The sequence below is a fragment of the Littorina saxatilis genome, linkage group LG2, assembly GCF_037325665.1.
Source record: "Littorina saxatilis isolate snail1 linkage group LG2, US_GU_Lsax_2.0, whole genome shotgun sequence".
Classification (NCBI taxonomy): Eukaryota; Metazoa; Mollusca; class Gastropoda; order Littorinimorpha; family Littorinidae; genus Littorina; species Littorina saxatilis.
The window spans coordinates 12,293,648-12,318,573 of NC_090246.1; the positions used below are offsets into that span (position 1 = coordinate 12,293,648).

General features: G+C 42.2%; 2 protein-coding genes across 3 annotated transcripts in view; one reads left to right on the forward strand and one right to left on the reverse strand.

Annotated features, from left to right (window-relative positions):
* The first annotated feature begins 72 nt into the window (after positions 1-72).
* LOC138958211 (leucine-rich repeat and death domain-containing protein 1-like) lies at positions 73-8,665 on the forward strand. Of its 2 annotated transcripts, none has more exons than XM_070329306.1 (9): positions 73-185; positions 1,205-1,519; positions 1,931-2,206; positions 2,741-2,959; positions 3,549-3,986; positions 4,904-5,350; positions 5,820-5,999; positions 6,367-6,544; positions 8,152-8,665. In XM_070329306.1, the coding sequence occupies exons 2-9, from the start codon at positions 1,214-1,216 to the stop codon at positions 8,448-8,450; spliced, it is 2,343 nt and encodes a 780-aa protein (XP_070185407.1). In that variant the 5' UTR covers positions 73-185; positions 1,205-1,213; the 3' UTR covers positions 8,451-8,665. The 2 variants fall into 2 exon arrangements, with proteins under 2 accessions (XP_070185407.1, XP_070185406.1); XM_070329305.1 differs by having other exon boundaries at positions 74-185; positions 1,202-1,519.
* An 898-nt stretch (positions 8,666-9,563) lies between these two features.
* Positions 9,564-24,926, reverse strand: part of LOC138958214 (sodium- and chloride-dependent glycine transporter 1-like) — a 33,439-nt gene continuing 18,076 nt past the window's right edge. The window contains exons 12-16 of the mRNA XM_070329311.1: positions 24,261-24,360; positions 22,728-22,825; positions 20,083-20,238; positions 16,863-17,167; positions 9,564-10,161 (exon numbers count right to left, since the gene is read on the reverse strand). Of these exons, the coding sequence (XP_070185412.1) occupies positions 16,877-17,167; positions 20,083-20,238; positions 22,728-22,825; positions 24,261-24,360 (645 nt within the window). The 3' untranslated portion in view covers positions 9,564-10,161; positions 16,863-16,876. The remainder of the gene's footprint in view (positions 10,162-16,862; positions 17,168-20,082; positions 20,239-22,727; positions 22,826-24,260; positions 24,361-24,926) is intronic.

The following is a 24,926-nucleotide window of genomic DNA, read 5'->3' on the forward strand; positions in this document are numbered from 1 at the left end:
CGTCTGCGCAGAGAGAGAGAGTCCCTCCCACTTCTCGCTTTACCACGTGCGATATGAAAAGTCGCGCGAGATCGATCTCACCTGGCAACGTGAGAAGCGTCTACGGGAGAAGTCGGCTTCTTTGAACCTCTGCAACTCGGCTCCTGTCAGAGTTAATCATCTTCTCCGCTGACAGGCGGCACGAGGTAAGCAAATCAATAGGATCAAGACTAGTGTCACAGTTGGAAAAGCTCAGGTGACGATGAAATTAAACTTGCGTTTAGAACAAACACGTGTGTGCACTTTATTTGTGTGTGCTTTGACGACTTCTCAAAACTATAGACAATGCTTATCAGTGTCGTGCAGTATACTTGCATGCAGAGACTGCAACTGTGTTCGGGACACAGGCGGAAGGTATCGTTCACTGGACCACTACTTACATAGAAAGACTACGTAGTCTTTCTATGTAAGTAGTGGTCCAGTGAATGATACCTTCCGCCTGTGTTCGGGCACAGTCAGAAGTTTGGACACATTTAGAACGTGTGATATATTCATAATCCTTTAATGTGCTCAGATGTCTCTTTCTATTTTTTGTTTTGTTGTCATCAGTTTGTATTAAATAGACTGATATTGGAGAAACTGAAAGTAATCTTACAACCCAGCAATGGTAATCCCCATAAATATGTGCCAATGTATATCTATAGTGTATGTCACATTCTGCTTGTGTGTGTGTGTGTGTGTGTGTGTGTGTGTGTGTCTGTCTGTCTGTCTGTCTGTCTAACTGACTGACTGTGTATGTGATTGTATGTGTGTGAATTTATGTGGTTGGTTGTAAATGTGACTTTAAAGAAAAACACGCACTATTTCTCCCCAGTTGAAACTTGGTTTTTGCCTTGCTGGTTAAAGAGCTAGTGTATACCAGTACCTCAGTAAGGAAATAGTAAGCTGTATGTCCGTTTGTGCCCCCTCTCTATCCTCCATTTCCTTCTACTCTCTCTCTCTCTCTCTCTCTCTCTCTCTCTCTCTCTCTCTCTCTTCCTCTCTCTCTCTTCCTCTACCCCCCCCTCTCTTTCCTAAGATTTTGTTCAAAGTATTGCCATTTCATGGGTTTTTTTTGTTTTGCTGTTCACACCTGGCCTCTCTTAATTCTGTGCACCGTACACACATGGCCTCTCTTAATTCTGTGCACCGTACACACCTGACTATGAAGACTTTCCTCCAGCAGGTAACAACAATGGCGGAGACCGACATACTGGTCAGAGGGACGGAAACCAGCTGTGACGAGCTGGTGGGTCAGATTCCAGAGGTCCATCTCAATGGTGAACTCTACAATGATGAGGACAACTTTCTGGATGAGTCCAACAACCACCCGAAGGAAGATGACCTCGCGGAGTCAGTGGACATCAGCAGTCTCCTGTACGTCCAGGGCAACAAGCTTTGCGCTGACCTCGGTGACCTCAAGCTGACCCAGATTCCGGACCACATTTTCAACCTGGAACAGTTGGTGTGTCTGTCCATCGGCAACAACAAGATCACTGAGGTATACTAATGAGATTCAGAGAAGTTTTCTTTTTTTTTAGTCCTTTTAGTTTTGTGTGGTATGTACGTGGTCTGGTTTACTTTTGATGGTGGTCAGTTGTTTTGTTGGTTTTGTTTCTCGTTCTATATGTGTGACAGGGCTCTCTCTCTCTCTCTCTCTCTTTGGATTTTTTTAATTTGTTTTTAGTTTTTACACAGAGACTGTGTTGTGTTAGACTTCCATCTGGTATTTGATGGTGCCATTGTTTAGTTACATTAATTGATGGTTGTTTGTGTATGTGACAGTTACCATTCTACCGTTTGAACATTACAGTCATTTATTTTCTTACAAATTCTTACTGATTTTCAGTAAAGCGGTTTAGATTCACCTAGGTTTACACTTAGTAAAGTTCTCTTATATTTTCCACCACAGATTCCAGATGCCATCTCTCACCTAGACCGGCTTGAAGTGCTAGTGGTGTCTGGCAACCGGTTGAAAACTGTCAACCGCTGCATCTTTCGTCTACCAAAACTGCAGATTCTGGAGTTATCCAACAATGACATTGAAGCCATATCATCGGAGCTGTCAGGGCTTCAGACGCTGAAACAGCTGATCATCAACGGAAACAAAATGGAAGCTATACCTGGCGCGATTGGTTTTATGAGAGAGCTGACAGTGCTGGGAGTCAATGAGAACAGATTGCGTGAGGTGAGCTTTTTTGTTTGTTTGTTCAATATGCCTTTACCTTTCTATCTAATTTCGCATCGTCTGTGTCTGAATAGATTTCATTGTGAGTCTTCGGGATCACACATCCACTTTATTTATCCACTTCACTTTGTCTGCTTTATTTCTTTGTTTCTCAGTGTTTGCACCTTTCTTTGCTCTTTGTTTAGATGTGTATGTGCAGACTACTGTAAAAAAAAAAGTCACTGAGGCATAACAGAAGAGGTAAAAACAAAAATTAAAATACCAGAAATATATTAATAACAAAAAGTGAACAGAGCAAAAACAAAACAAAAACAGATGATGGAGAAAAAACCCACCAACAATCAACGCCAAAGAGAAGTAGAAAGTGAGAAAGCAAGGAAGAAAAAGAAAACAAAAGAAACGGTAGATTCATTCTGTTGTACATGTACAGCACAATTCAAGAATTGAAGATTACTTTTAAATGTTTGATACGAATGTTAAGCAATGTGCCTATAAAATCAGACTAACGTTTTTCTTTGATTTTTCTTATGACAGATTCCAGACAGCATCGGACAGATGGAGAACCTGGAGATTCTGGGATTGGAGCGTAACAACTTGGAGTTCCTGAACCCGATGGTGTGCAAGATTGAGGGGCTTCTGCGTCTTGGGCTCTCTGGCAATCAGATGACCAACCTGCCCCGTGAGATCGAAAACCTCATCTGTCTGGAGCAGCTGCTTTTGGATGACAATGAGTTTGAATTTGTCCCTGTGCAGGTGAGCAGCTCTATCAGTTGTGCTTGTTTCATTTAATGATATAGATAGTGACCCATTTAAGTCATTAAATATGTCATGTAAATCGTTGACAGTTTTGGTGTGCTTCCCACCTATGCATGACATGGAATAAAGAATCTTTTTCTGGCGTATTTGTTTATTTTGCTTGTGTGTTGACATGGAGGACAAACCCAGTATTGGTGTTAACTGGTAATTACCCGTATTTTACCGGTTCAAATGAGAAAATACCGGAACAACACACCTATACCGGTCGATTTGTGAACTACCGGTTTTTTTCCGCTGAATAAACAACAAAACTAGTACTCTGAGTTGGACTCTTACTCGTTCCAATGACCAGTCTACTGGGTTTTTTCTGGACTGTTTGCATCATAAAAGTTTGCGTACTAGTTTGAAAAATTTCTAGCACCATCACTGATAGCAAGTCAGCAGATAATTTGACGTCTGAGATCAAAATAATCTCCACCTTTAAAGTGCGAACCCTGAACCTTCAAGCTTCAATGTCCTAACTGCTACTGCTAGGCTATTGAGCCCTTCCAAATATGTATTTAATATATTCACATGGATTGCTCAGGTGTTCTGGCTGGAGGAACTGAAGGAGCTGGCCATGTCGGGCAACCGACTGACCACCCTGCAGCCGGACATCCAACGCCTCAAGGAGCTGCGCGTCTTGGGCCTCAACAACAACCGGCTGGAGGAGCTGCCCCACGAGATCTGCCTCCTCAAGCAACTCACCATCTTGGGCCTGGAGAACAACAAGCTGCAAGCTCTCCCACACGACATTGCAGAGCTCTTTGCCCTGAGGGAAGTCTACTGCGGAAATAACCAGCTGGCGCTTATCCCGGAGAGCATCTGCTGGTGCTCCAATCTGGAGATCCTCAGCCTGCCAAAGAACACCATGGAGAGGCTTCCCGTGGAGTTTGCCAACCTGAAGAAGATCACCAAGCTCATCCTCTCCGACAACAGCTTCATCAACGTGCCTGTGGCTGTGGGATCCCTCAGTGAGCTAGAGGTGAGTCTGAGAGCAGATGGATTTCAGGCAAAAGAGATACCATCCTTCTGGTGTATACCATTTTGCAGTGTTGTTCCCATTCCTCGGTCATTTACACATACTTTTTTGATCTGATGCAGTAATTGTTCTGACCCCAGGCCGGTCGAATGTCCCAAAGATTTGACATGTAGGATGTCTTCGGACAAAAACTTGTTTGCAGACTGGATATTTTGACCAATTTAGACTTTGAATCCATGTCAAACTTGCCTGTGTCCTCTGTGTCTGGAAACAACACTGTTTTGAAAATCACCACAGATTCGTTTGTGTTTTTGCCAGGATGTAAGAGTATCCTTGTACTCAGACATCTGCCAGAAATCTACAGCAGCCTAGCTGCTTTCTATGCAAAAGTGTAGTTTCTTACTGAACTGATTTTATAGATAAACACTGACACTGTGTCAGCTTGTGAAGTAAAAACAGTAAAAAAATTCTTGCTCTCCACAGGAAGCAGCCAAGCTGGTGATTTTTGGTGGGCGTCCAAATGGAAGCGGGCTCTCAATTATCCCATGTTGAAGCCAGGACAGATTTGTAGTGGTGTACATGATTGTACATGATGCCTATACATAGCATCTATTTGGACTACAAGTGTTAGCTACCAAGGGATATTAATTAAGTTTGACGCCTGCTGTACAAGTCCAAGAGAGTTAATGTTCTTGTCCACTAGGTAAAACCCCTACAGAAAAGGAAGAAAACATTTTTTTTTAAATGAAATTGCTCACATCAGAACAAAGTTAATCTCTTTTTTTGGGGGGGGGGGGGGGCAAGCATGTCATCACAAAAAAGCTGAATTTATAATGTATTGAAACACGTTATAGTGGAATTCTCCTGTAATTTCTTGCACTGAGAATGCATTAATACATCAACATCTGTCTTCATCCCAGGTGCTGCTGATGGATGGGAATGGTTTGTACGAGCTACCTCAGGAGCTGGGAGGGTTGACGAAGCTCAAACACCTCGGGCTCAGTCGTAACGCGTTCAGGGATTTCCCTGAGGCCATCTGCAACATCACTTCACTGGAGTGGCTCAACCTCAGTGAAAACCAACTCACAGAAATCCCCCCAAAAGTGAGCAAACTGGTCAACCTGTTTGAACTCAACATGAAGAAGAATGCCGTGTCGGTGTTCCCCGCTGAACTGTGCACGCTCCCTAAAATGCACACTGCAGACTTTTCGGACAATGCTCTGGAAGATTTACCAGAAGAAGTGATGAGCTTGAAGAGCTTGCACGTGCTGGATATTTCCAACAACAGATTCTTTGAGTTTCCCAAGACGGTCTGCTCCATTCCGTACCTACGCAAGTTAGTCTTCAGCCAGGAGAGAGGAGTTAAGGTAAGTGATACTGAAGCTGAAGCAGTTCTCTGTGAGTTCTTTGATAACCTCCAGTGAAGATATGAAATATATGTACAGGTTACCATGAATATCTCTTGCCAGCTTGAATTTCAAATGACGCTTGTGTATATTTTTCTTCACACTCTTTTTTCAGTCCCTTTGTTCAGAGCAAACACAGTGTGTGTGTGTGTGTGTTTGTGTGTAGGTGTCTGTTTGTCTGTTTGCATGCGTGTAGATGGGCATGTACATGTACATACTTGTTTATGAGAGACAAATAGAATGTGTTGCAAGTGTGTGTGTGTGTGTGTGTGTGTGTGTGTGTGTGTGTGTGCGCAGAAGCGTCTAGAAATAAAAATGCCAGACGATTATCATATCCATGAGATTGTTGGGGATCACACACAGCTCAGGATGTACATGCAGTTTGCGGCAGATATAGAAACAGTTGCACAGTGTTGATTATTCTGTGCAGGTACCCTCCTTGCCAGACGAGATCGAGTTTGCCTCGTTTGAGAGCCTGACAGTGTCGTACAACACGCTGCGGACGTTGCCAAACACTATCAGTGCAATGAGGAACCTGAAAAAGCTGTGGGCTGACCACAACGAAATCTCTCACCTGCCGGACACACTGTGTGACGTGAAAGACCTGGAGGTAAGCCCGGGGGCGTTGGAAGTTTACAGGGAAACCCTTCTTATAAGACCCCCCAATTTAAGACTTCCTCCTTTTTAAGACCTTGCTTTTTTGAGGTTTTCTGTTCACTACCTCTGTAAATGTATCTCCATTTTAAGACTTCCGCCGAAGTCCTGATTTTCTCATATTTTGAGAGGTCTTAAAAGGGGGGTTCCACTGTATTTGCAGTGGCAAAGAGGGCAATAGATGATGTTTGAAATTAACTCTGTTGGGTTTGGATGGGTTGACAAGGAGTTAATACGCTTGCTTTTATTGAGGCAAACTTAATTCTCTGTAAGACCATTAACCTTTGAATCGATTGTAACCTTTTCCATTTTGTTTACATCAGGTTCTTCACTTGGACCACAATCACCTGCCTACCCTGCCCTTGGAGTTTGACCGGCTGAACCGACTGAAAGATCTGCGTCTGCATGAAAACCCTCTCCGCACGCCACCCATAGATGTGGTTGTGTCTGGGGTAATGCAGCCTATTGGCCGCTTCATCCGTCGGGCTGTGGAGAGAGAAGGTAATTTGAGATGGTGATTAAAAGACAGGATATGTAGGCTTCATTAGACGGGCGCCGTGGCCTAGTAGATAAGACGCTGGCCTCCCATTGGAAAGGTCGCGAGTTCGAATTTGGGCCACGCCTGATGAGTTAAGGGTGGAGATTTTTCCAATCTCTTAGGTCAACTTATGTGAGGACCTAGCTGCTAGTGCATTATACCCCTTTGTGTGTACACGCAAGCACAAGACCAAGTGCGCACGGAAAAGATCTTGTGATCCATGTCAGAGTTCGGATATAGATATCTTCTTCTTGTCATTCACTGTTAGATCGTCAGTCCGGACTGCAGGGCGAAACGTGCTGTCATCTTACAGGGCGAGCACCATCGCGTGCATTTCGGACTGTCGACATTTCATTTTGCGATTTGCGTGGATCTGTGGTTGGTTAAGGTGCGCCTGTTGGCCCAGATCCTCCGACTTCAGCCCTTAGGTTTCTTTCAGGGTTACCCTGCCTTTAGTTCCTGGCTCAAAAACCTAACCCTGGGAACACATGCGGGATTTCTTACCGGGGGTCCCACCCCGGGGCTAGAGCTTTTAATGCGGCTCTTACTCGCATGGTGTAACCGTCATCGGACACGTAGGGCATTTATAGGGTAGTCAGTGCCATCTGCCAACCCACCCCGTCCTGGTAGAGACACCGCTAGTTGGTCCGGGACTGCTTATTCTATATTCGCAGCTGGCCCCCATATTTGGGGGCCGTTCCCCTATCCGCCACCTGGGGACCCGCCGGGTTGAGGATAGTCGCCCCCCTACTGAATTGGAAGTAGTCTGTTCCCGGGGATATAGATATAGAAACACAAAAATACCCAGCATGCTTCCTCGGAAAGCGGCGTATGGCTGCCTGAATGGCGTGGTTAAAACGGTCATACACATAAAAGATTGTGGGAGTTTCAACCCACGAAAGAAGAAGAAGTGGGCTTCATTACAGGGTATATTTGAGGCCAGATGGTTTATATCAATGGTGTGTTAAACCAGACCCACTCATGTGCCGGCTGGTTGACCATTGATTGGGTTGATAGATGGGCGCTGTGGCGGGGTGGTAAGACGTCGGCGTCTTAATCGGAAGGTCGAGGGTTCGAATCCCGGCCGCGACCGCCTGGTGGGTTAAGTGTGGAGATTTTTCCGATCTCCCAGTTTAACTTATGTGCAGACCTGCTAGTGGCTTATCCCCCACAAGACCAAGTGCGCACGGAAAAGATCCTGTAATCCATGTCAGAGTTCGGTGGGTTATAGAAACACAAAAATACCCAGCATGCTTCCTCCGAAAGCGGCGTATGGCTGCCTTAATGGCGGGGTAAAAACGGTCATACACGTAAAATTCCACTCGTGCAAAAACACGAGTGTACGTGGGAGTTTTAGCCCACGAACGCAGAAGAAGAAGAAGATTGGGTTGACAAGAAAATTATATTTACTTTTCAGGGTGTTGACATTAATTTCAGTGAATAGTGAAAGCTCCAAAATGTGATATCGTTTGGATTGAAAGTTTTGATTTGTTTGTTTGTGCGTTTTTCTTTTTTATTTAAGGTCAGTGTTACAGAGTTTGTGTGAAACAATTAAATTCTTTTTTTACAGACTTGCTGATAGCCAGGATGTTCGAGGCCATGAAGCTAGCCCTGAACAAGAACGAGCTGCGGTACTTGATGAAGAAGTTTCGCTTCTCCGAAGAGAAAATGATGGAACTTGAGCAGACATATCACGGCAAAGATCAGTTGCCACAGCGCGTTATTGCCACGATGCAGCACTGGAAAGAACTCAAAGGGCCTCAAGCATCGATCGATGAGCTGATTCGAATTCTACATCTTGTGGGTTACCAGCAGTTGTCAACGATCTTGAGGAACATGAAAATTTTCCAACAGAGACTCAGGTTATAGCATCAAGAGTGAGTGAGGATAACAGAGAAGTGCCTGGTGTGATTTGTGTTCAGTATTGTATATTTGCCTTACCCTTGAAATCTCAACCTTGTGTCTTCTTCTTTATCCTGTGAAACCTTCTCTTACATCACCGGCCCCCATCTCTCCCCATAAACCAGTCCCGCCCACCCTCAACCTCTTCCCAAAATAAATCCTCCCCCTTGCAATTCTACCCATAAAACCCACCCCCACTCCTCCCCATAAACCCCACCCTACGCCAACCTTTAGGCCCAACCCCCACCTTTCCCCGTAAGCCCCACCCTACGCCGCTCCCTTCACAAACCCCACCCCACTTCTTCCCATATGCCCCACCCTACGCCGCTCCCTTCACAAGCCCCACCCCACTTCTCCCCGTAAGCCCCACCCTACGCCGCTCCCTTCACAAGCTCCACCCCACTTCTCCCCGTAAGCCCCACCCTACGCCGTTCCCTTCACAAGCCCCACCCCACTTCTCCCCATACGCCCCACCCTACGCCGCTCCCTTCACAAGCCCCACCCTACGCCGCTCCCTTCACAAGCCCCACCCCACTTCTCCCCATTCGCCCCACCCTACGCCGCTCCCTTCACAAGCCCCACCCCACTTCTCCCCATACGCCCCACCCTACGCCGCTCCCTTCACAAGCCCCACCCCACTTCTCCCCACCCTACACCGCTCCCTTCACAAGCCCCACCCCACTTCTCCCCATACGCCCCACCCTACACCGCTCCCTTCACAAGCCCCACCCCACTTCTCCCCATACGCCCCACCCTACGCCGCTCCCTTCACAATCCCCACCCCACTTCTCCCCGTAAGCCCCACCCTACGCCGCTCCCTTCACAAGCCCCACCCCACTTCTCCCTATAACTGTTTTTACTTACTTGTATTTTTCAAAGACAGTGGCTATTTACAGCTCCAGCCAAGGTGTAGATGATATTGTATTCCATTTTTGTTCAGTCCAGTTGCCTTGAATAATTTCAGCCTTAATATTGTGAGTTTTATTGTTGAGAAATCTGTGTGGCTGTGAATGAATGCAAATGCGCTTGTACGCTGTCATACAGGAATCAAACACAACTCCAAATGTAAGTTCCCTCCACTGTATTAATCAGTTATGACAGCATACACACAAATACACACAATCATGAACATAAAGGTTAGATACTCAAAAAATCCGGTATTCACAGTTTTGTAGCAAAAACAACTAGAGATGACAATCTCGTACAATTGCGCTATCAAAACTCTCTACTCTTCAATCAGGTAAAGAAATACAACCAGTCCGTGACCTCATAGGCGCACGATATCTATTTTAAGTGTAACGACTCACGGCTCTTGTATAGTCAAAAATCACCGTCTACTCTGTCTACTAAATATTCTGTATCTCTTAAGTAATCAAGTTCTTGTAGACATATTTTAATTCTGGTCCTACACAGAATCACACAGCTTCTATAGCCGTACACTAGGAAATGTATTTACTACTAAATCCTTTTACTGGCGACCTCGGTCTACGCAGTAACTATCGCCCAGTGACCTCTATGGTCCAACTATACGGACACAAAATAACCGTGCTCTAGCGTCTATAAATCCCGTCGAATCTCCGCTAGGCGAGCCAATAGGTAAGATAATTACGGCGACTTCTCAGATCCTTGGTGCCGTCATCTGGTCGCTACCTTCCTGTCTGACCGGTTATACGACGCACTGCACAACATAAATAGCGGACATCTTGTCTTAGATATCTGTCTGCTATGTTTAAAGTTACAGTGTTAGTCGATTCAACTTATGCGATAAACATTAACGATACTCAAATGCTTATTCCATTTACCTACTCGGGCTTCCTTTCTCCCGGTCGATTCCCGTGACAACCCCTCCCTGTCGCTGGACAGTGGTTAAGTGTAACTATACTTCCGTTGCAATGTACAAAGTCAACTCTCTCGGCCAGTGAGTTGAATTCACAGAACGTGCCATACACTTCTCTACGTCACGCTACTATCTCTGGTTAGCGCTCTAAAAGCGTGGAGGCTATCACTATAAACTTTGCCTGTCAATGTTATTCGTGATTTCCTTCACAGTGGCCTTTGTTTTTAACCTGGAGTTTTTTTTGCTCTCAGTTTGTATTGTGGTAAAGTCTGTTGACAATTGTGATGCGCGACCAAAGAGATCTGCTTGAGATCTGCTTGACAGCTTTTGCTTCTTGCGGAAGTATGACGTCTTAAGTATATATATTCAAGCAAATGAGAATTAAACTTCAAGAAGCATAGAAAGGATGCATAACTTCCAAAAGTGTATAAAAAAAGATCCCATGGGTGTCAGACATAGTTTGTATTATTGTTCATTTCTTGTCTCATGCTTGGCTGCACACATGTCTACATTTACTTTACATTGGCAGAGAAGAAGTTTATAAATTCTTACAAAAAAGAAGCACATTTTGATTTTTATCCAAATATTTAGTATCTGCACTGGTTTTGAAAAGCACACTATATAACGTAGTAAAATACACTGCCAATATATTGACTGCGTAGGTTTGTACTTATCCACAAACATGTAAAATTGCACTTGAAACCTGAAGGTAAATGTGTTTGTAACAAATATGTTAACTTGCATATAAATTCTTTCCTTCAAATAATGGTGATACTTTTCCATTTGTCAAAAATGCCTTTGAGTCAATGTTCATTAGATATATATGGGTACAATAATTGTTATTAATGATTGTGGTTCGATTCATTAAGACAAGTCTGTCATGATGATTTAGATTGGGTTTTTTCAGTATGTTTTTTAGGCTGGTGTCATATCAATTTATAAATTGAAGTCAGCAGTACTTAAGCCTAATCACTGTTTAGGGAGCTAAGTTCCTGAGTTTTGCTGTGTGTGTGTGTGTGTGTGTGTGTGTGTGTGTGTGTGTGTGTGCATTTGCATGATTGCACGTGTGAACAAACACATGCTTTCTTTGTCTGTGCCTCCAAAGATACTACATTTCTGAAGGTGTGAATATTCTTTACTTAAAATGACTGTGATAATAGATTTTTTTGTGATGTTTTATGCCCTTCTCATGTACAGTAAGATTATGCTTAGTCATTCTCTTTGTTGTATATTTACTCCTTACTCCTGCTATATCTGAAATCAGTTATCAAATCTTATTTTGTCGGTATTTTTAGCTTTTGTATATATACTTGTATTATTGTAATTTACACATATTTTTTCCTTTTTTATGAAACATTCATGTTTATATGGATGCTCTTCTTGTAAATAAAACTGTACAGTTGTTTTTGCCAGTTTGGAAATGATCTGTGTTTTGTTGGACAAAATTGTGCATCTTGCTGATCTCTCAAATGTTATTTTCTGAAGTTTTATTTAGGTAAACAATGCAGTTTTATACAGCTTACAGAATCACAATTAATGTAACTGATTTTATCCAAGTTATGTTGCTTTTTGTGTGTAAAGTAATGGATTAACGATACATCCTCACTTTTTAAACGAGAAGATGAAGACTAACGTTGTGAATATAAAAAGTATCCGTGTTTTGTGAGAGAAACAGTTGCATTGCGTATGCTGTTGCCAGAAAATTACTCATAACATGATGAAATCTAACATTCGGAGAAGAAAATTCTTCTCTCTTGTTGATTCACTTGGACTGCTGAAGATGATGGGTTATTTCTATAGATGGGTATATGAATTGGTTTTGACCCATGAACAAATTGGCAAAGCTTAATAAACCTTCATGGCTTCTTTGACACATATGTAACTCGACATCTTTTATTGGAAATTTTGTGTCTGCACACAAACATTGAGAAATATTATTTTGATACAAACAAGTATAGTTAACATTTGTCTAATGAGTCTTTCAGTGGTGACAATGCTTTACATGTATATATACAGTTTCCTTTTTTGGTAAATGTTTGTTAATGGGATTTTTCAGATTTAATTGTTGTATTCGGTCCTTTTTATGCCAAAACTATGTGTGTCTGATGGTATACATTTGCAGCTAACTGTGAAGTAATGTGTTGTTCTGTATTTTAACAGAGCATATATATGCAGATTCCCTCTGCGTGACTTGATGTCTTTTCTTTATACACCTCATGTGTGTTTTATTACTTGTTGTCATCCCGTGGTTTACGAAGTACCGTACTTTCCGGGTGACAAGGCGCTTCGTTATCTAAGACGCACCCCCTTCTTTTTAAAAAAATTTGTAATCCAGTCACCCATTGGACGCAGGGGGCCGATAGGGCGCACCAAAATTGAAAAAGTATACCGGTAGTCGAAGAATGAAAATAAGCCGGCGAGATCAAAGCCAGGTCCATTGTTTATAGACACGACCTTCTTCCCAGGGGTCAATGACCCAGTTTTTGCCATGAGAGGTGGTTCCTGTCATATCTGAGAGAGGAAACACTTCCTGCTTCGGGGTCAGTGACCGGTCAGTGACCGAGTTTAACAGAGTCGAACTCTGTGTGTGCGGCGAGATCAAAGACATTGTGATAGCTGGGTGGCCTTGTTTATAGACACGACCTTCTTCCCAGGGGTCAATGACCCAGTTTTTGCCATGAGAGGTGGTTCCCCTGTCATATCTGAGAGAGGAAATACTTCCTGCACCGGGTCAGTGACCGGTCAGTGACCGAGTTTAACAGAGTGGAAATAATTATGTGTGCTCTGTGTGTGCGGCCAGATCAAAGGCAGGCATTGTGATAGCTGGGTGGCTTGAGAGCTCGAGGAAACTTGGCCAGGGCAGTACCTAGTAGCTGAAACATGCATTATCACAAGTTGTTTGACTGGTACTCAGGCGGTCTCTTTGATTTTTTTCGTATTTCATACACATTAGACGCTTCGTTATACAAGACGCAGGGGTCGAACTCGAGGAAAAAAGTCGCGCCTTATGACCCGGAAAGTACGAAGTAGTCAATTTTGAAGAGAAAATGCTGAGAGAAGTTTTTTTTACTTTACTTGAATATATGCATGTTAAGACTAAAAAGAAAACATTTAAACAGTTCAGGATTGTTTTTGAGAACATTAGGCTGTTTTTACCCCCCGCGGGTTAGGGGGAAGAATTTGCCCGATGCTCCCCAGCATGTCGTAAGAGGCGACTAATGGATTCTGTTTCTCCTTTTACCCTTGTTAAGTGTTTCTTGTACAGAATATAGTCAATGTTTGTAAAGATTTTAGTCAAGCAGTATGTAAGAAATGTTAAGTCCTTTGTACTGGAAACTTGCATTCTCCCAGTAAGGTCATATTGCACTATGTTGCAAGCCCCTGGAGCAATTTTTTTATTTGTGCTTTTGTGAACAAGAAACAATTAACAAGTGGCTCTATCCCATCCCGCCCTTTCCCCGTCGCGATATAACCTTGAATGGTTGAAAACGACGTTAAACACCAAATAAAGAAAGAAAGGCTGTTTTTGCACTTTAAGTGAATTTGTGGAAGGATGGAAGCCAGACAAACCTAACCATTTTCATAATTTTGTTTGATACAATGAATGCTTTTGAAAGAGAAAATACACACATTTTGAAAGAAAAGCTTCTACAGGATGTTATATGCATAATATTCATCATAGGCACTTTGTAATTCATTTATTAGAATCATTCAAACTAAGACAAGAGAAACAAGTAATTAAACACAATCCTTCCATGAATTATAAATAAAGGATTGTGAAAATCTGTTTGCACTTTCAGTGTGTGTTTGTGTGTGTGTGTGGGGGGGTGCGCTCCCACATATTTGCATTTTTGTCCGAGAAGGTGCAAGTATGTTTATGAAGGAAAGAAATGTAAATTCATCTGCAAAGAGAATTGTTCAAGACAGACATCATTAACATTTACTCATCTTTTCATTGCCATGTACACATCTGTTGGAAGTTAAAATTTACATACTCTGATTTTCTCATGAGGAACACACACACACACACACAATTGTGCACACACGACCCTGATAGATGAAGGTAGCGACCAAAACTAATGTCAAAGTTTACATTTTTAATGAAGAAATAAGCTGAAAATCAACAGATTCTAATCAAATGTTTACCAAGATGATCATTCATTATAATTTGATGTTAATACCAAAAAATAGGTTAGTTAATTTTGATTCGATTCTTCAAGATGGTATGGACAATCAAGCAATGACGGCACGTGATGTATGACAGTGTTCTTCAGAAGGAAAAACAATCCTCTTGGTGTACGATATCTAATCAAATCAAATCTGATTACTTAAAGCTCGCAAAGATACTGCAGGAAAACGTCCATTTAAATCCGTTACGGGTTTTGTCCCAGAAGCTGATGAGCAGGCGATGGCAGTACAATTTTTTTTTTTACAGCTATGACCTTTGTCATCAGAAATATTTTCAAGCACGCTCATATAACAGAACCATGTTCGTACAAAGTAAATCAAAACGGCGCCTTCAACATCTAAAGCAACAGATTTACTCTTTCACTCTACACACTGACAGTAGCTAACAAAGTCAATATATTGCAATCACTCCCTCCCCCCCACCCCCCCCCCCCCCCAAACACACACATCCCAACTCCCACCCACCCGTCCTCTCTCCCTCTCTCATACGACCTTTTTTGGACTTCCTGATCATTTCAATGTCCTCAAAAACTTACCAAAAAGCAGGGTGTTAATACCAAACAGCATTAGAAACACAAACGCGAGTAAAGTGATCAGTACTTGCGATTAAAATTAAAATGTCACCATAACCGTCTCATTATTATAGGTGCACCGGTGTCCTTTTAACCAACGGACAACACCAGGTGTCCTCAATGAGAAAGTGCATACAGTGGTACCCGAGATGAAAGGACACCATTGGGACTAGCCAACCGTGCCCCTACACGGATTGCAGGTGGCCTGTCATGGCAGGTGTATTTTTGTAGAGATAATAGAAACAGGGACAACAGAAGGTGTCCTTTTAAGGGAGGTGTCCTCTCATCAGAGGGGCCACACATCGCAGGTACCACTGTATATCCTTTCATTGGACGGGTCTCACACGAAAGGTACCATCATAATAATCAGTCCAGGGATGAACCGGGAGAGGACTGAGACAGAGGGAACTGTCGTGGGTGCATGTGGCCGCTGCAGCGGTCTTCACTCTTGAAAACAATGTCAACTACTCTGTTAGCCTTTCTCTTTATCTTCCTGTTTCCAACCTCCATCTCTCTCTCTTTTTCTCTTTATCTCTCTCTTTATCTCTCTCTTTTTCTCTCTCCCTCCCTCCCTCCCTCCCTCTCCCTCTCCCTCTCTCTCTCTCTCTCTCTCTTTGTAACTTTTTTTTTTTTAACCGGAAGAGTAGTTCTGCCTTAAGGCGAGGGCTAGATGAAAAAAGCAGCAAACTGATTATTCTATTACCCCTGCAGGGATGTCGTTAGGCGTCGGACATCGGACATATAACGATGAAAATCCCCAAATGTCCGATTCACATTGCCGCATGTCGGTCAGATGTCCTATCGTTTTAGCCTGAGCGTGGTCATTGTCCGATATGTACTCCATTCCTTCGGACAGCGCGATATTCGTTAATTTTCATTTCAAGATACAAATCTTCTAAAAGATCGAACGCTCTTGTGTTCAGCTGACACTGAAGTTGCCAGTGCCGCGTGCGGATCTTTTCTTTTGTCGGGAATTCCCGAACCGTTTGCGGTATGCGCCGTTTGGGTATAACCGTCTCGGTGCAGCGCACTGATCTCAGTAAAACTAGTGGATTATTTTTAGATCAGTGCATGCTACGGGAGTACGGGAGACAACTCCAACTGACTAAATTTGTCGTCTGCTTTTGTTTTCGATACGAAGCACTGAATTATGCCGCTGAAAAAAAACTAAAGCCTGCAAAAGATCAGCATTAGATCAAACCGATCATTTTGTTTTTCAACTTTTATCCAAATCATGCAGTTTGTAATCAAAGTAAGAGCTCTGAAGTTGTTCATGTTGGTTTCTTTTTTGTCAGTGGTTTCTTTGAAACTAAACAAATACAACATTATACGCACACTGTGTTGATGTATTTACTATATTATGTGTGTGTTCTACAGCGCGCCGGCGCGCGCGTGGGTGTGTGTGTGCGTGTGTGTGTGGGCGCATGACTTTGGAACAATTCCATGGAATGTGTTATAAGTTGTTTGGCGCAAATTCATAATGTCCTATTACACTTTCTGAAAGCGGTCAAATGTCCTAATGATGCTGAAGAACTCAGGACATTTGTCCTATAGGTATGAATTTGTAGCAACATCCCTGCCCCTGTCATAGGTAAATTATATAATCCAATTAATGTACTAATGCCCGTGTGAAATAGAGATGTGTCATTCTCTGTCTGTCTGTCTCTGTCTCTGTCTCTCTCTCATCATCATTATCATCGCAATTTCGCACACTCACCATTCTGAAGCCTAGAGAGGAATATCAACAGAAATAGGCATATCATACACCCCTAAGAATATTACATGGAAGCCAGAGATCAGACAGGAGGAGACTGAGATTTCTTGTCACGACGGTCCTCGCTCTCACGACGAGCAACAAAGTCCACCTCGAAGGGCTCCTCCTCTTCTTCAACGACATCACGGATGATCTCAGAATCCGTGGCAGATTTCATGCTGGCTTTTTTAGCTTTGCGGAGAGCGGCTGACTCTATCATCCAGCTGGTTGTCCTTGCTAGAGCGTCATCCCCCCACTTGCCCACAGCCTTGGATTTCACGCTGAACCGTCTGCTCCGCCATTCTGGTTTGGGGGCTGCCAGCTCTCGGAGTCTCTGCAAGGGGGATTTGAATTATTTAAGTCAGCTTGGAGAGGTCTGTATAGCGTGATGTGTTTTTTTTGTAGGTGGAGTGAGTGTGTACTTACAAGAATAACGACTAAATTGATCTTCTTATTCTTATTCTTTTGCGTCCACGGGCTGTGACTGAGCCAAAAATTTACTTAGCGAAGTCTTTTTTTTATCGAAAATTCAGTGCCAAAGCTTCGCGCAGCGAGCTTCGTGAAATATACTTCGCCAAGTCGACTTCACCCAAGTAATATCAGGCTTAATCGGGGAAAGGTTTGGAAGGGGGGGGGTGGGGGTGGAGGGCCTGAAGGTAAGGCCAAAAAAATAAATTGTCTGTTTCTGGTCACCCGACCGACCCTAAATTTCGGCGCCGACCCTAAACTTTTTTTTCCAAACTCAAGATCTGTAAGATGTCTCAAGTCTTCTTTTCTGTTTCATCATGGAAATATCAGACCAGGTAAACAAAGACAAGTCGCGTAAGGCGAAAATACAACATTTAGTCAAGTAGCTGTCGAACTCACAGAATGAAACTGAACGCAATGCAACGCAGCAATACTCGTAGCATCGTCAGTCCACCGCTCATGGCAAAGGCAGTGAAATTGACAAGAAGAGCGGGGTAGTAGTTGCGCTGAGAAGGATAGCACGCTTTTCTGTACCTCTCTTCGTTTTAACTTTCTGAGCGTGTTTTTAATCCAAACATATCATATCTATATGTTTTTGGAATCAGAAACCGACAAGGAATAAGATGAAAGTATTTTTAAATTGATTTCGAAATATTAATTTTGATCATAATGTTTATATTTTTAATTTTCAGAGCTTGTTTTTAATCCAAATATAACATATTTATTGTTTTTGGAATCAGAAAATGATGAAAAATAAGATGAACGTAAATTGGGATCGTTTTATATATATATTTTTTTTTTACAATTTTCAGATTTTTAATGACCAAAGTCATCAATTAATTTTTAAGCCACCAAGCTCAAATGCAATACCGAAGTCCGGCCTTCGTCGAAGATTGCTTGGCCAACATTTCAATCAATTTGGTTGAAAAATGAGAGCGTGACAGTGCCGCCTCAACTTTCACGAAAAGCCGGATATGACGTCATCAAAGACATTTATCAAAAAAATGAAAAAAACGTCTGAGGATGACATACCCAGGAACTTTCATGTCAAATTTCATAAAAATCGGTCCAGTAGTTTAGTCTGAATCGCTCTACACACACACACAGACAGACAGACAGACAGACAGACAGACAGACAGACAGACAGACACACACACATACACCACGACCCTCGTCTCGATTCCCCCCTCTACGTTAAAATATTTAGTCAAAACTTGACTAAATATAAAAAACATGTCATACTCTTTCAGTCTTTGTCACAGATTTGTAAATGTGTTGAGTGTCTTGTCTCTATGTATAGTGAATCCAGTCTCTTTGCGCGATTTTTAAAGTTAGTTTTATTGGTCTACATTTGGGGGGAAAAAAAATTTAAAAAAAATCCCTACCTACCTACCCTATTTTTTTTTAGCCATGTTACCAGAAACAGACAATTTTTTTTTGGCCTAATGTAACCGAGTGCACGTAGCACAACAATCACATTTGGAGGCAAAGCTAGTCACTTTGAGAAATTTAGAGCTAACTTATTAAATAGCCCTACAAAAACTGCTATGGGTACGCAAAGGTTCCCAAGAGCATACAAGGTGATAACAGCAGCCAGACCCCTTCACAAACAGCTACTCCACATCTCACTGGTGTGCTTTCTTCTAATGTACGAAAAACGTTTTCAACCCTATGACAGCGTGGGTGAGATTCCAATAAGACAAAGAGGGGATTGAAAGCGAGGACGATAATAGGTCACATGGTTAAAAAGGTCAGGGGTCATAAACTATGCAAATCAGAAGCAGGATAAACAAGAAGAGCAAACGCTCGATCGAGTCACTTTCGCAGTTCTGAATATTATATGAGGCATCAGATGGACAGGAAGAAATTGCTATTCACAACACAATGAGTCACGTTCACATAAAATTTGAGCCCGGTCACTTTTATAGTTTCCGAGAAAAGCCCAACGTTAAGTTGTGTGTTGCCGAACAGAAAAGGCTAGTTATCTCCCTTGTTTTTCTGATAACGTTCGTAAAAGGCTACAGATGTAATTACTTTGATGTAAAGAATAATCCTACAAAGTTTCAATCACATCCGATGAACTTTGTCAAAGATATAAAATGTCTAATTTTTCCTTTGACGCTGACCTGTGACCTTGAAAAAGGTCAAAGGTCAACGAAACCATCGTTAAAGTGTAGAGGTCATTGGAGGTCACGACTAAACAAAATATGAGCCCGATCGCTTTGATAGTTTCCGAGATACTTTGTCAAAGATATAAAATGTCTAATTTTTCCTTTGACGCTGACCTGTGACCTTGAAAAAGGTCAAAGGTCAACGAAACCATCGTTAAAGTGTAGAGGTCATTGGAGGTCACGACTAAACAAAATATGAGCCCGATCGCTTTGATAGTTTCCGAGAAAAGTCCAACGTTAAGGTGGTGTCTACGGACGGCCGGCCGGCCGGCCGGACGGCCGGCCGGCCGGACAGACTAACACTGACCGATTTCATAGAGTCACTTTTTCTCAAGTGACTCAACAAAGCAAAGGAAATGTCCCTCTGCCCTTATCATAACCCCCCTTGTTATCACAAGAACTTATGACTGGCTTTGCACTAGGTTACAGTAAGACATTCTATAATTTGGACATCAAAAACGTGGCAGATATTTTTGTCATCAAGACACTGGTTTGTGAATGAGAGTGTTTGGAACGGTTAAGTTACAGAAGTTGAAGTCAAATGGTACGTCAGAAAAGTTCAAACCTCACTCTGCATATCTGTGCATATAATGCGGCAAATCAGGCTTACCTTCCAGACTCCCCTGGGGCAGGTGTAGTAGAAGAACCATGCGGGGATGCAGACGATGGGGGCGAGCGAGATGAACCAGAACAACATCTCCGACCACCCAGGCTCTCCCAGAGTCATGCGGGTCTTGTGCTGCACTGCTGCCGTGATGATCACCAGCTGAACACAAGAGAAGAATTTAACTTTGGTAAATGGATTGAAGAAAGCTTGGTTTTAAACAGTTTTTATTCAACAATTCATAGATAGTTCAATATAATACATGTTAAGGATCAACAACAAGCTCAAGCTTGAAGAAAGTTTTTTTTCTTCTAAATAATAATACTATCAAACACTTATCAATCTACTATACTCATGCGCTCCACGCCTGCATCAGTAGACATGACATTTACGCAAGAGATACACAATATATAGCAAACAAAACAACCTGTTCTGGATAGATAATTGATTTTGCTTTCTCCTCGTATGTAAAAGTTGCCAAGTTAAGCCGATTCTGATTTTTTTTCCGATCTTTTAATTGGTACCTGACGTTTTTGTCAGGTCGATTTTGGGGGTACCCTTACTTCGGAGGCGGTTACGTGCTACCTATAACATAAATCTTTGATCCGAAAAGTGTGCCATATAGCCAAGTGGAGGGCCTTTCATGGCATATCAAGTTTGAATGAAATGACTCGGGAATGAATGTTTTCGTTGGGGTACGAAAATGGGTGCAATAATCATTTTGCTCAGTTTATGAGTGTATGTGTGTTGGCTTTGTCAGTGTGTTCTCTCTCCCCCAATTTAAAACCGTGATAAAACCCAACATTATAATTCTGACCGTTCATCTACCAGTCTGTGTGTATGTGCGTTTATTCGTCTACCCGTCGGTGTTTTTTTTTTACTCAATCATTAACTTACTCACTCACTCACTCACTTACCCACTCACTTACCCACTCACTCACTCACTCACCGACTTACTGCACTCACTCACTCACTCACTCACCGACTTACTGCACTCACTCACCGACTTACTGCACTCACTCACTCACTCACTCACTTACCCACTCACTTACCCACTCACTCACTCACTCACCGACTTACTGCACTCACTCACTCACTCACCGACTTACTGCACTCACTCACTTACCCACTCGCTTGTGGTTACGCTATTTTATGTGTTTGTTATAAAAACAAAAACAAGTCGCGTAAGGCGAAAATACAATATTTAGTCAAGTAGCTGTCGAACTCACAGAATGAAACTGAACGCAACGCAACGCAGCAAGACCGTATACTCGTAGCATCGTCACTCCACCGTCCGTGGCAAAGGCAGTGCCCGTGGAATTGACAAGAAGAGCGGGGTATTCGTTGCGCTGAGAAGGATAGCACGCTTTTCTGTACCTCTCTTCGTTTTAACTTTCTGAGCGTGTTTTTAATCCAAACATATCATATCTATATATTTTTGGAATCAGGAACCGACAAGGAATAAGATGAAAGTGTTTCTAAATTGATTTCGAAAAAAAGTTTGATAATAATTTTTATATATTTAATTTTCAGAGCTTGTTTTTAATCCGAATATAACATATTTATATGTTTTTGGAATCAGCAAATGATGGAGAATAGATAAACGTAAATTTGGATCGTTTTATAAATTTTTATTTTTTTTTACAATTTTTAGATTTTTAATGACCAAAGTCATTAATTAATTTTTAAGCCACCAAGCTGAAATGCAATACCGAACCCCGGGCTTCGTCGAAGATTACTTGACCAAAATTTCAACCAATTTGGTTGAAAAATGAGGGTGTGACAGTGCCGCCTCAACTTTTACAAAAAGCCGGATATGACGTCATCAAAGACATTTATCCAAAAAATGAAAAACAAGAAGAGCAAACGCTCGATCGAGTCACTTTCGCAGTTCTGAATATTATATGAGGCATCAGATGGACAGGAAGAAATTGCTATTCACAACACAATGAGTCACGTTCACATAAAATTTGAGCCCGGTCACTTTTATAGTTTCCGAGAAAAGCCCAACGTTAAGTTGTGTGTTGCCGAACAGAAAAGGCTAGTTATCTCCCTTGTTTTTCTGATAACGTTCGTAAAAGGCTACAGATGTAAATACTTTGATGTAAAGAATAATCCTACAAAGTTTCAATCACATCCGATGAACTTTGTCAAAGATATAAAATGTCTAATTTTTCCTTTGACGCTGACCTGTGACCTTGAAAAAGGTCAAAGGTCAACGAAACCATCGTTAAAATGTAGAGGTCATTGGAGGTCACGACTAAACAAAATATGAGCCCGATCGCTTTGATAGTTTCCGAGAAAAGTCCAACGTTAAGGTGGTGTCTACGGACGGCCGGCCGGACGGCCGGCCGGACAGACTAACACTGACCGATTACATAGAGTCACTTTTTCTCAAGTGACTCAAAAACGTTCGGGGATTTCATACCCAGGAACTCTCATGTCAAATTTCATAAAGATCGGTCCAGTAGTTTAGTCTGAATCGCTCTACACACACACACACACGCACACACACACACACACACACACGCACGCACATACACCACGACCCTCGTTTCGATTCCCCCTCGATGTTAAAATATTTAGTCAAAACTTGACTAAATATAATAAAGAACAAGTGTATGAAACAACTGTGCCTTCGGGCAGCTTACCAGAAGCAGTGCGGGAGTAATGAACAACCAGCATGGCATGAACATCAGTGGCCTTATGTTGGTCATAGACTGTACGTCTACTGAAAAATGCTTGTAGCCTGCAAGAAAAAAATGACATGTAATAAAATAATGTAGAAACGAACTCGGTTGAAAATTTGTTATGCACTGGACTGCACTGATGCAACAGTTAACGGGAGAACTGTTTTAGGTAAAGGTTAAGGTAGGGGAGCGATATATGTTAGAGATCTCAGCTTTTCTAGGGCCAGGTTTACTGAGGGCGGTGGTCATCGCCTTAGCTCCGTTCACTGAGATATTATATATTACCCAATATTGACTGACTGTGTGATGATATCTTCTGCCATTGGTCTGTTGAGACAGTGATATCAAAATCGAGACCGGAGGTCGAGATTTTGATATCACTGTCGAAACAGACCAATGGCAGAAGATATCATCACACAGTCAGTCAATGTTAGATATATTGCTAATTCTCTGGACATTTTGTATTTTCTGTAAAGAAATTACAAAAGTATTTGTCTCAGTTTTGGCTGTTTCATATTCCTCCCTCTGATTATTATTTATTTTTGCTCACTCTGTTCTTGTACTTTTCAGTATTTTAAAATGTCTTTCCTTTTAAAAAGTCTTTAGTCACTTGCTCAACTAAATTCTGGGATAATTACATTTTCATATATATTTGTTTGTTTTTAAATTTAGGTGTTTTTGTTTTTGAAGTGGGGAAGCAATAAAGAGGTCGTCGATATCAAAACTGATATCGACGGAAATGTCGTCGATATCACTTTTGCACTGAGCTCAGTTTTGCCCAATTGACCAATGGAAATCCACGTAACATATGAAATAGCAATATATATATATATAGCTATCCAAACTGCTCTTCCCGCATTATGAGGTAGCTCCGATAGCTGAACTGGCCGAGAATCGCTGCTTAATAACTCATTGTCTCCCAGGTACGGATATATCCGTACTCACTCATATGGCTCTATCTGACCTGGTACAGATATATCCGTGCACACAAGTCACTTCAGTCGCTTCCTGTAACGTCCATCTAACGCCTGCATTCCAGCGTGTTGATACACAGATACTACACTATTGATGTGTACATTGTTGTTAAACAGTTGTTTGTTGTATGTTTATCAGGGTTTGCTAGTGTGTGATAGGGTTCGTGTCCGTCTGTAGATGTTAGTTTCTTTGTTAGTCCTGTGTTGACAACTCTTCGACAAGCGCTTAGAACTGTAGGCTACCCACGGAATACGCGCTATATAAGCTTCCTATTGATTGATACACAGTTACTACACTTCTGAGTGACCTGCTGCTGCACAGCTGGTCTCGGCTAAAAAAAAACTTGGTCAACATAGAATGATAGGTGGGGTAGAAAGTTTTCAAACTATAGTTTGAGCATTTGCACTGTTCACATGGGCAGCGATTTTGATTTGACTTGGCGCCGACTAACATCGCTTGAAAGTTGGTAGAAAGTCTGCTATGTGAACAGCACCTAAGTCAAACAAAGTCCAGTCTCACCATACACGTAGGTCAGCACCAGAACCTCGCACAGTCCCACACATAGAGAGGGAAATCCCAGGATAGAGTTGTCCACTAGATCCAGAAGATGGGAACCGCCCTGGAACACAGAAGGGATATGCTGTTACGCACTTGTCTTTCCATTTCCATAGATATTGTGCAAACACAGACAGTTGTAGGAATGAAGCAGACTGAAGGGAAGAAGGCTTACAAATGACAATCTTCATAGATATAATACTGCTATCAAAATCGGCTATATCAAAATGGGGCAGCGGCCCTTTGGGGGTGGGGGTGGGGGGTAAGTATGCACACGAGAAATACTGATGCATTGTGGTTGGTCAGTCAGCCTTCCAGCGTCAATCTTCCAATCAAGCATTGTTTTTATCAGTTCATTGGTCATTCAGGAAGCGAGTAATTTGGTCAGTCGGTCAGTTAGTCATTCAGTTCGTAGGTCAACTGCAGCCAGCCGGACAAAAACACCGACAGGCACAGGCAATAGATGGCACATAACAGAACATGCTGACTACATAGAATCACAACGCCAAAGATTGAGACGTAAGTAATGCGTTTTAAATGTAAGAAAACAGTAACTGAAAGCTATACTATCTTTTAATCTGACAAACATAGGGAAATAAGCGCTCTATATGCATATACGACATGTGTAAT